This window comes from Protopterus annectens, chromosome 7.part1 (assembly GCF_019279795.1).
Source record: "Protopterus annectens isolate FY-2018-M chromosome 7.part1, PAN1.0, whole genome shotgun sequence".
NCBI lineage: Eukaryota > Metazoa > Chordata > Ceratodontiformes > Protopteridae > Protopterus > Protopterus annectens.
Window position 1 is genome coordinate 417,040,832 of NC_056740.1, and position 12,357 is coordinate 417,053,188.

The 12,357-nt window shown below is 44.8% G+C and overlaps 1 protein-coding gene across 13 annotated transcripts in view; it reads right to left on the reverse strand.

Annotated features, from left to right (window-relative positions):
- Window positions 1-12,357, reverse strand: part of PBRM1 (polybromo 1) — a 2,726,611-nt gene that overhangs the window by 881,803 nt on the left and 1,832,451 nt on the right. For all 13 annotated transcript variants that reach the window (XM_044078866.1, XM_044078877.1, XM_044078870.1 and 10 more), the window contains one exon: window positions 3,348-3,531. In XM_044078866.1, coding sequence (XP_043934801.1) covers window positions 3,348-3,531 — 184 coding nt within the window. The remainder of the gene's footprint in view (window positions 1-3,347; window positions 3,532-12,357) is intronic.

Below are 12,357 nucleotides of genomic sequence, written 5' to 3' on the forward strand. Positions count from 1 at the left end.
AGAAACGAATCGAAGCTAGCAATATCCAGTGTGTTCAAAGCTTCGAGAGGTCTGAGAGAAACGAATCGAAGCTAGCAATATCCTGTGTGTTCAATGCTTCGCTAGCAATATCCAGTGTGTTCAATGCTTCGTGAGGTCTGAGAGAAACGAATCGAAGCTAGCAATATCCAGTGTGTTCAATGCTTCGTGAGGTCTGAGAGAAACGAATCGAAGCTAGCAATATCCAGTGTGTTCAATGCTTCGTGAGGTCTGAGAGAAACTAATCGAAGCTAGCAATATCCTGTGTGTTCAATGCTTCGTGAGGTCTGAGAGAAACGAATCGAAGCTAGCAATATCCAGTGTGTTCAATGCTTCGTGAGGTCTGAGAGAAACGAATCGAAGCTAGCAATATCCTGTGTGTTCAATGCTTCGTGAGGTCTGAGAGAAACAAATCGAAGCTAGCAATATCCAGTGTGTTCAATGCTTCGTGAGGTCTGAGAGAAACAAATCGAAGCTAGCAATATCCAGTGTGTTCAATGCTTCGTGAGGTCTGAGAGAAACGAATCGAAGCTAGCAATATCCAGTGTGTTCAATGCTTCGTGAGGTCTGGCCTACCATGGAAAAAGCAATTCTGTGCAAGCTTAATGCTGACGTTATACAAAAGAACTGGTGCACGATGGCCATACTAACTTCACCCCTTGAATAATACACACTGTCCAAATGGAAAGATGGCTACGATTCATGTTCATGATGTCTTCGTTTTACTATTTTCATCATCATATTTATTAATGACCCTCTTCATTCTGCTTCTGATTTATATGCATCTGACATTATGTTCTTGATTAAAATAAACAAAATGCAGTTTAAGACTCATCTGCAAATGAACTGGGTATATATACATTTACATATCTAAATACACACACACACACACACACACACACACACACACACACACACGTATACCTGCAAAATACTACTTTGGCTACCTCTAAGGCTAGTCTTGTTAACAAGATTTGTAAACACAAACTTACACCAAGGTTATCATGTAAGGCCCTGCTCAATTTGGGAGGTGAGCACTGTTAAGTACTTGAAAAAGGTGGCAAGAACTTAAGTTTGTCTAACTAAATGTGTATATGGCTAGGCATCTTATGGTCCCCACAATCTCTTGCCTAGTATGTTCCCACGCTCCTAATGCATGCACACCTTTATGTTTTTATGTATCTGAAGACAAACACATTTAATTGGGGTAGAGCGCTGATCCACAGTCCTTGTTCAGACTCAGTTTGGGAGCACTGGTTAAGTCACCCTCTTACAGTTGCAGAGGAGGCAAATGGGAGGATGAGGGAATGAATCAGGTAACCAGCCCAGTCTTAATCCACTGCACTAACTACCAGACTTAATATACAAGACAAGCAATAAAATATCAAAACAGCAAACAAACACAACTATACAAAAATAAACTAACCATCTCACTTATATTTAGGAAAGCAAATAAACAATATTAACTTGCAACAGGCATGCAAAACCAAACCAAACTCCAAAATGGCAGAATATATAACGTCTGCTTAACAGCACTTCTCTATCAATGCCATTAAACAAGCACTGAGTGAACATCAGGCTAAGAGCTTAACTAACATGTTAAGATCTTTTAAAATATGTGATAATATACAGAGACAGCCCCTAACAAATATCAATAAGGGGCATTTCTAAGGTTTAATAAAAAAACTGCAACTAAAGATCATTCACAACTGGATCTGAGAACGTAGCCTCTCATTTCCTAATTCTTTGAGCAGAAGTATTTCTCAATTCTATTAAAAGAAAAAGATTTGTAGTGTTAAGCAGTACAGAAGGAATTTAATAAAAAAAAGTTAATGGTGTATGTGACACTGCCAGCCCAGCTATGTGGAATTTTGTAACTAATTCTATGTCATTTGTGAATATTGATATAATTTATACACAACTGTATATGTCATGTGCTGAGCTTCAAGAATGTGACCACAGCATACCCTGCTGGAACATAGAAGATTAGCTTATAAAACTAAACTAAATTGAAATTACGTAATTTACAATTGTGCTATAAAAGTTAGTTTCAATGCAGCAAGCAGACACAATGTCTAGACCTATAAGTTTTTTTGTATTGTCTTGGAGATGAGTAATTACTAGGTTTAAAATGTAAAAAGTGTTTTACTACTTTATGACTTCGTAGCAGCTGCACAGTTCTGAGAAATATTTTTAACACAGAGATGTTAAACTTCTGTTAGTATCTGTTTAGCCTGGGAACTGAAGTCAAGTGACAAAGAGTGATGTCATCCAAGCTGACCCATCAGTAATGATATTAATGGAAGAACTCTGTCAGACAGAGACTGTGCATTTTGTATGTTGTCTTTGACCTAGAAACACCCACTCATCATCACATCTGCGCTTGCTTGTAAGTAAGATTCGGGGCATAGTATTTCTCTTAGAGATAGATAGGAATATAGTAAAGATTAGTTTAGATGTTTTCTGTATTTATTTGAGACTGTCCTGCAATGTTGTTTTAAAATATTTCCCATGATTTTGAACTCTGAAGTAGCTGTGCCTGTGTACTGCGTATTGTCTTTTTTTTTATTATTAAATATATTTAAACCTTTTAATTGTGGCTTGTTTGTTCAGAGATATTTAAGCTCAGAGAGTACTTGCACATGTATCTGGTGACACTGTACAGGCCACTCCTAAATAGCTTTGCAAGTCGTGGTCAAAACTACCATTTTGATTAATAGCAACATTACACAGTAGGATTGGACACCCTTTGGTAAGGGCCTTAAAGTAGCTGATAAGGGGTTCTGGTGGCAGTGATAACTACCTTATAGTCTGGGCAGAAGGGGGGCATAGCTAGTAAACCTGTGCCTGCCTTTCCCAGGTGTGTGTTTGTGTATAAATCAAATCTCAAAGTGTGTGTGTGTCAGCTACTTGGGCAGGGACATGAAGCACTGGTTGGACAGAGTTTTGAAAGGACTTGGCTTGGAACCCTGGCTAAGGACACAAATCTAAAGCTGTGCCAGTGGACAGTCTTATTGAGGATCTGGAGAGAGAGGAAGAAACCAGCTCCAGGCTGTTAACTCTGTGTGCTCTTAAGGGAAATTGTACTTTGGTGTGTGTGTACTAGTCACCTTCCCATTGTGTATGTCCCTCACTGTTGCCAGTGGTGAGGATTGAGGTTCCTTGATTACTGTGCCAGTGCAGGGGTGTCACAGTGTATAACTCTGTAATCCATTAACACTACTAGAAAAATGCTCATCTCAATTTAAAATTCTGGACTGCAAAATCTTTACAAAACAGAAACATAAAAAGAGGTGTGACAAGCACACCTATGTAAGCACCATACTTACCTAAAGTAGTAAATTTCATCATCCACCACTTTAGCATTGAGTGAAAACCTTTTCAGCCCTTTGAACCTTTTCATTTGTTTGTCAATTTCATTGTAACGGCTTTCACACAGCATGATGTCATCTTCAGGGATCTCTGTAGGCCTACAGGAAATGTATTCCTTGAATGACAACACGGCACATTTCCCTGCAGAAGCAAGAATCAATTATCCATCATTTAAAAAAAATGAAAATAATATGACTGCCTGTGGTTCTAATGCATTCAAAATTAGTAAAACTATTTAAATAACACGCTCATTATTAAAAAACTTCCTCAAGAAAGAAAACCGCAATTATCTCAATTATCCTCAAATATGACCAAACAAGCTCTACTGCCAAAAGCCTCCACTCTGAATGCACTATCACCACTGCGGTACATCCACCACAAGAAGCATTGCATTAGTCCATTGAATAACAACATTGTGAAAACAGTGCTAACATGACAACTGAAGAGACAGGAAGCTGCACAAATTATACTATTATCCTTAACCACTCATTTTTCATGGCATGACTGCTTTTTGGAAGCAGAGAAAGTACAGTTGTGTACACTTACCATAAATGTAGATGTTCAAGTGTATTCACTGTTGCAGTCCTTACAAAATGGGTTATCCGGCTCCCGGTAACCCACAGTCGGCCAGAATACCAAAGCCTTGGTATATGACGTTGGCTGCCTTCGTCCGTAAACCTGACGACAGGGAGTCAGGTATAAAGGAAGGCAGCAGACGTCATTTCCTTAATTTTTCTTGCCATAACTGTCAGGAGCCCTCAAAGAAGACTAGACCAGGAAAAGAAAATCCCTGGAAACATACCATCCTCAAAATAAACAGGTAGTCTGTGCCTTAGGAAAAAAGGGGGATGGGGGGAACCAGGACTGCAACAGTGAATACACTCAGACATCTACATTTATGGTAAGTGTACACAACTGTACTATGTTCATCATCTTTCATTGTTGCAGTCCTTATAAAATGGCTCGATTCCCAAAGCCCAAAGAGAAAAGTGTGGAGGAAAACCACTATTTAAAGGTTGGTAAGGATGCCCTGCAACACTGCAGTGGTAAAACCAGCCCTGGATTTAGAAAACAAAGGTAAATTGTAAAACTTTGTGAAAGTGTGAACATAAGTCCAAGTAGCTGCTTCCAGGATGTCCTTAGTAGGTACACCTCTCAAAACAGCTGCTGAGGTGGAAGCTGCTCTAGTAGAATGGGTTCTGATACTCTGTGGAGGAACCTTGCCATGCTGCAAGTAACAAATGTGAATACAATGGGCAATCCATTTAGAAATGGTCCGTTTAGAAATAGCTTTGCCCTGAGTTCCAGATACAAAACTGACCAACAACTGGTCAGACTACCACAAGGTTTTAGTCCTGTCCAGGTAAAATCGAAGCTATGTACATCAAGGGAGTGCAGAAGTCTTTCTCTATTCTGAGGTTTAAGAAAGAAGGCAAGCAGGTGGACAGATTGGTTAAGAGTCAAGCTAGAAACCACCTAAGGCATAAAGGAAGGATTGGTTCGAAGGGAAACCCTATCCGCATGGAAGATGAGAAAAGGCTCCACTGCCATTAAGACCTGCTTCTCAGAAACTCTTCTAGCTGAAGTAATGGCCAAGGGAAAGGCAATTTTCCAGGAAAGAAACTTTAAATATGCAGAGGCAGCTGCTTCAAAAAGAGGCAGCATAAGTTTCTCAAGCACAAAATTAAGATCCCAAGCAGGAGTAGGTGGTCCTTCTGGGAGGTTTTAAATTGCTAACCCCCCTGAGGAACTGCTTCATCAAAGGATGTGAGAAGATGGGTTGTTCCAAGGAACAATAAGCAGAAAAAGCTGAGGCATGAATCTTGATTTAAGAAAAGGAAAGTCCACCATTAAGCAAGCCTGCCAAATAATCAAGAATAAGGGGAAGAGATGGTTGAGAAGAGTCTTCCCCTCTGGTTTGCATCCAAATACAGAATCTTTTCCATTTGTCTGCATAAGATTTCCTAGTGCTAGGCCTCCTGGCCTCAAGAAGAACCACAGACTCCTGTTGAGATAGATTTATACTATGAGCCAGGCCGCCAAATGCAGAGTCTGAAGATGAGGATGTAGAAATTCTCCCTCTTCCTGAACCAAGAGATCTGGTATCAGGGGAAGATGCCAAGGCTGATACTGGGTGAGACTGCAAAGCAGAGGATACCAATGTTGTCTGGGCCAGTCTGGAGCTATGATAATGGCCCTTGGTTTTTCATCCCTTATCTTCAACAGTACTCTGGGATGAAGAGGCAGAGGAGGGAAGGCATAAATTGAAAGCTGTGTCCAGGGGAAGGTCAGAGCATCCACTCTCCAGGCTTTGTCATGATGTTCCCGTGTGCAAAAGCTTATAAGAAGATGATTGCTCGGAGATGAGAAGAGATCCACCTGGGGAGTACCCCAATGCTGAATGATGCGATAGAAGATGGTCTTGTTCAGTTGCCACTCATGCGGATCCAGGACCTGCAAGCTCAAATGATCTGCCAAGGTGTCGAGCCTTCCTGGAAGAAACTGAGCTATCAGATGTAGGCCCATGGAAGCTGTCATGGACCATAGAATCATGCTTTGTCTGCACAGGGGGTAAGAGTGAGTCCCTCCGTGCTTGTTGATGTACCACATGACTGTGATGTTGTCTGTCCTGACTAGAAGAGTTCCAGGAGAGAGAAGATGCTTGAAAGCCAGCAAGGCCTGCTGGACTGCTATCAGTTCCTTCACATTTACGTGCAGGTGAATTTGTTGGTAGCTCCAAGTCCCCTGTATGCACCTGTCATGTAGATGTGCTCCCTAAGCGAAGTCTGAGACATCTGTGGTGAGAGCCATGCTTTCAGGAGGTGGTTGAAAAGGCAGACTTTTGATCTGTGAACAAGCTGTTGCCCACCAAAGAAACTCTGCCTGCAGACAGGGAATCAGAGGAAGTATGAAGTCTAAATCCTGTGTGTGTTGATACCAAAGGTTCTTGAGCTACCATTGCATTTTCCACATATGCAGTTTGGCATATGGAATCATCCGAATATGTGAAGCCATGAATCCCAGGGCATGCAGGAATTGCTTTGCAGAGAGCTGGGTCATGCTTGCCAAATCCTTGAAGTAAGTCGAATGCTGCATTTGTTTCTCTTGAGGGAGGAATACCATCTGGGCGGCTGTGTTCAGACTCGCTTCCAGGAATACAATCTCCCTGGTGTGTACCAATCTTGACTTCCTTTCGTTGAGAGTGTAGCCCACAGAGGTGACAGGGTTCTTTACAAAGCCCAAATTCTTTAAAAGTTGTTCTGGAGAGTTTGCTTGAATGAGGCAATCATCCAAGTAAGGGCAATGATCGGAGAGAGGCATTTTGTAAAAACTCTGGGAGGAGCAGATAAGCCAAAGGGCAGTGCAAAGAATTGGTAGTGTCGCTTTCCAGCTCTGAAACAAAGGTACTGCCTGCAACTTTCTCGCATTGGGATGTGCAGATAAGCTTCTCTGATATCCACAGTCACCAGCCAGGCGTCCTTGGCCAGCATTGGCAGCAACTGCTGAAGAGTGAGCATTTTGAATTTGGGAATCACCAGAAAGGAAAGTACAGTTTTGTACCTACCATAAATGTAGATGTCCTTCAAGAATGCAACTGCAGTCATAACATATGGGTTGTCCTGCCTCAGGCAGCCCTCGGTCGGCCGAATTCCAAAGTCTTTGTCCGGCGTCGGCTGGTGTCACCTCCTCTCTGATGTCACAACGGCTGGAGTATAAAGGCATCGGCCAACGCCATCTTCTCCAGTCAGTGCCAGGTCAGCTCCTGTGTTTTCAGTACCGAAGTCAAAAAAAGTCTTGAGTAGAAACCTTGGCCTATCTGAAGTACAGGAACTGGCTCTATTGCTCCCAGATTCAGCAAGGAAGAAATTTGCTTTTCTGCTTCTGCCCTTGATCTGGGGGAATATCTGGGTATCCTTGGTGAACAGGGAAAGTGTGAAAAGAAAACTTGTAGACCTGGTATACTATTTTGAGTACCCATTTGTCGTCTGTGCTGGTGGACCAAACTTCTGTAAAATTGGCCAACTTCCCCCCAAAGGCGGGTCTATATTAGCATATCGAATGCTGAAAACGCCGAATGCAAATTAATCAAACTGAAATGTTCAAAATCTCAAAAGAGCGAACTGACGGAACCATCGATTAATCGGTGTTCCATGCAAAAAAAAATTTTCAATACTTTAAACAGACAGAAGTGGGGGGCTGTGCCCCCCCCACTTAAATATACCAACCCTGAGACCGCACCACAGGAGGAAATAGCAAACTCTGATGATGGGCCCACTGATTTATTTCCTGGGAAAGAAATCAATGTTCCTTCGATTCGCTCTTCTGAGATTTCGAACATTTCAGTTTGATTAAATTAAATTTGGTGTTTTCAAAATTTGAAATGCTGATAGGAACCCCCAAAGGCAAACCTGGGCCGGCAGGGGGAGGGCTGAGTCAAAGAGAATGCTTACTTTGGGAAGGTTGCTTAGAACTCCCAGATTTTGAAGAGGAAGCATGCCATTGCTTAGTCTTTTGAGGAGTAGAGGTCTGTCCCCTAGAAGACCTATAACCCATGGACCTAATGCGTCCCTGTTTACTGGGATCAGGAAAAGTCCAATTCTTAGAAGGGTAATGCCTACTAAAATGAGGAGACTGAACTTGCAGAAAATCTTTAACAGTTTGCATAGATTTGGCTTTATCCTCCAATTTTTTCAGCACGTCTTCTGCTTTGTTACCAAAAAGATTGTCCTTATGCAAAGGTACATCCAGTAACTTAGATTTAAAAGGCTCAGAAAGGGGCTGTTCCCTGAGCCCAAGCATGTCTTCTGATAACAGATCCAGTGGCTGCTGCCCTGCAAGAAGCCTCCAAATTGTCAAAACCACAGTGTAAACAATGTTTAGTCACAAGAGTGGCAGAATTCAATAACTCTTGCATTTCCTTACTCTCCGCCAGGGAAGGAACACTAGCAATTTTAGCCTTAATAGCCTCCAATGTATGCTGCTGAAACATAAGCATATGAAAAAGACAAGTAACAGACCTAATAGCAAGGGTGGCGGAGGTATAAACCTTTTTACCCTACCTGTCCAAGGCCCTAGATTCTCTGTCAGAGGGAACAGGATTTTTTGCAACTGTAGCCTTAACACCTTTAGGGCCCTGAGAAATATTCTCTGGATCAGCAGTAGGATTCCTAAAAAGAAACTGATGAGAATCAGGAACTCTAAAATACCTGCCAGGTTTCCTGCAGGAGGCACAGAATTAGGAGTCAAAGAATTCTCCATGAAAACAAACTACTTCCAAAACTGGAGGGATAGCCAGAGGCTTATGCTTGTGGTAAATTCAAGAATTCCCTAATCATTTTCTTAGACTGAGGATAGTCCCGACTCTCCACTTGAAATGCTCCCTAAGAGTATTCAGAGCATCTCCAAAAGACAAATCTTCTGGAGGAGAGGCAGAAGGGATAGATTCTTCTGCATCAGAATCCTCAAAACCAGAATACAGATGAGAGTCTTCCTCTTCATCAGCAGAATTGCTGAAAACATCAGAACCTGAGGGATTAGAAGGGAGGCCGGCACCTACTTTTGAGTAAATTAGCAACTGGAAGGTCTGCTAGAAAGTCGGAAGGACTCAGGCGGCCTAGCCACAGCTGTAGTCTGAACAAAGGTAGTCAGTCTGGGTTTGGTCTCAGAAACTGGGGCCTGCTTAGCCGCTCCGGACACATTGAAAGTAGCGACTGGTGGAGGGTCAGAAGACTAAGTGGAAGCCTGCGGCATGGAGGACTCCGAAAGGGTCTCAGCAGAGGCCTGCGGCTGAACATCCACAGACTGCAGGGGCTGTGATGGCTCCTCACTGAGAACCACTGGGCCGACAACCAACGTAACTGGTACGTCGTCGGCCATCCTGACCCTAGGCCTGTCGCAGTCTTTGCTCTCGGACCCCACCCCCGCCTCGGGGCTGGCATCTGTCCTAATTCCCTCTGCCTCTAGGGGAAGGTGAGTCCGGTGTCTCCCGGGAACAGAGACTTCCGGAACTACATCTTCTTTTGTCCCCTCTGAATCCAGGAGAAGGATCTTTGGGGGTTAGAGAAGCAGATTCCGACAGCAGACAGTGTCTTCCCATTCTCTGTCCTCCTCACTCTGGACTAACGTCTCACGAACCGTCTTCCCAAACAAGGAAGAACCATCGTAAGGGGCATTCTCAAAGGATGCCTTAAAGGATTCCGTGAATTGAGAAAGCCTAAGCCAGGCATGTCGCCTCATGGCAACACTGGACCCGGCAGCCATTGCTGATCCTTCAGTGGCATGTGAGAGGAGGCACCTGGATATATTTGTAACCGCTTTGAGAGTGGCCATCCTCGTGGAGAATGTGCATTTATCCTCCAGAGACACGGACTTTGGGGGCGAATCAGTGAACTCCTTGACCAGGTCTCGCTGTAGTCTAGTTAAGTGGGCCAAATAATTCAGCCCCTTATAGAAAAGGTGGCTGAAGCATATGTCCGCTTTCCCAGACTATCCATTGTCCTGGACTCTCAGTCAGGGGGATGGACCGTAGAACTTTCCTGGGCTAGTTCTTTCTTAATGGCAGCCGCTACCACCATGGTGTCCACTGGGGACACCTTGTTCCAACTCGGTCTACTGGAGGGCTCAAGATCTTATCGGGTCGCCTGGGAATTGGCTCCACGGTGTCCAGCTCCTTCCATGCCCTGGTGGTAATAAGGTCCACCAAGGGATCTGCAGGGTTGGGGGGGGAGACACCCAGGAGGTAGACGGCCCCATGTCGAAGGCCTCCAGGAACACTGACTCTTCTGAGGAAGGTTTGGGGGCAGACCAACCCCCAACCCCCCCCCCCCGCTGGCGCAGGATTTCCATGATGTCTCCAAAGGAGACATCTTGTGGGGGGGTGATTGGGAGAACCTTTCCCTTCCTCCAAGTCAGTATCCTCAGTGAGGGACTCCGGAGAGGAGTCCAGGTGCCTCCTTTTGCACGTTCATTTGCGAGGAATCTCTTCGGTGGGACTGTCCAGAGAGGGCTCGCAAACTACTTGTGGTTCCTTGAGAGAAACAGTCAAGGGCACATCGAACACAGGCTGTCCCTGTATGGGCAAAATGGCTGAAGACGCACCCACAGGTGAAGGAGCCTGGGCAGAATTCTATGAGATGGTAAGGGGCCCTCGATCCCTGAGAAAGGTTATGTACCACATCACGGTGGTGTTGTCTGTCCGTATCATTAAGTGACCTTGCTGGAGTTGGTTTGAAAAAGCTTCGATAGCATGCATTACTACCAGCATTTTTCTTTGATTTATATGCAGATGTTTTTTTCCTTTTGAGACCACTACACTTGTATACACCTACTTCGCCTATCCAAGGTCTGGTCTAAGGTTTGTGTATGTGGTCTCTGTGTTACAGGGTTTTTTGAATGAAACCTGTGTTTTTCCTGGCTCAAGCCCACCATTGGGAATTCCTTTTGTAAGCATGGAATGAGTGGTATGATTGTCTCAAGTTGTTGCTGTGCTGAGACAATGTTTTTTTAGAATTTACCATTTTTTCTTTCATATTTTGCTTGCTCGTGGAACCAGTAAATGCAATGCCACATGTAACCCCAGGGTAGGAATCTCCTTGCAGTCAGTCATCTTTTTGAGTTTTGCTAAACCTTTGATATTGAGTTCTTGCTTGTCTTTGTCTTCTGTCAGGTAAATATTTGAGAGGCTGTGTCTGGTTTGGCTCTAGAAGATTGCTGGGCTGGGATGCTGCAGTCTTTGAAGTTGCATAATTTGTGTCTCCGGAGTAGGCTGAGGGTAAGGCCTGTGGAGTAATATGCTTTGTTTTATGGGCTGCCTTAGCCCTGGTGTAGGCCTAATAGACATGGCCATAGGAGGGCCAGCTCCATCGCAGCCAGGACTGCAGCTGGTAATGCAGGCATTTCACTGGGGGCTTCGCGGGTTTGGGAAAATCTATAACTGGCGCCGGAGTAATGTCTGGAATCATGTGTCGTGGTGTCTCGTGTCTTCGGTTCCGGGAAATGGTGGGGAGAGGAGAGGGAAGGGGAACACTCAGCCGCGCTTAGGTTTTGGTGTGTGGAGTCGGTAGTAGGGGCCAAGGATGTTATCCCGGCTCTTTCGCTTTTGAGTTTTTTTTGCGGTGTCGGAAGATCGGCCGGCATGCAAAACAATCAAAAGTCTTCAGTGAATCTACTCGCACCTGAGAGCTTTGTTGAAGCTGCAGCACAGAGCTTGCAGAGCACAGGCCGCGCGTCGTGGCCGGCCCAGACGCCGGAGAGAAATCGCGACATCAGCCGCGTCGGACCCAGACTTTTTGAATCGGCCGACCCGGGCTGCCTGAGCAGGACAACCCACATGTTATGACTGCAGTTGCATTCTTGAAGGACATCCCTCTCCACCACGTTGAAATCCAATGGAGAGCGAGCCTCTTGAGAAACTGGCACGGAAACTGCTCTCCCCAGATCCGATGTGGGGATCGGAGCCGAGATACCGAGGGGTAGGCTTTGACCCGACAGTGTCAGAGCCAAAGAAGAAAGACCCAACCCCTTGGATCCGATGCCCATGCTTCGGCTCCGAGAGCTGCTTGGGTCCGAACCAGTTGGATCCGACGTGCTCAAGCTAATGCCTGGCACTGATGTACACAATATCATCGGCGCCAACCCCCTGACTCTGGGACCTCTCGGATCCAAGAACTCCAATACAGGGGGTCGGACTAGAGAAGGAGATCTGTGCAAAGAAGGGAAGTGAGCTCCCCCTCCAAGGAAGGGGGTCTGGTAAGACTCCCATCTGAAGCTGGGTGCGAATAAACCTTCGCATCATTTTGTTCACATCCACTTTAGATAGACTTCTGATAGACCACAACGAGGCCACCGACGCCGGCCGGGACCATCGGTGTATGTAGGCCCTGGAAAATGGTCTAAGCTCCTCTGGCTCCAGTGAAAGTCTTGACAATCAGAGCCAAGGAGAATCTGGCCTGGAAAAAGCTGTCTGTT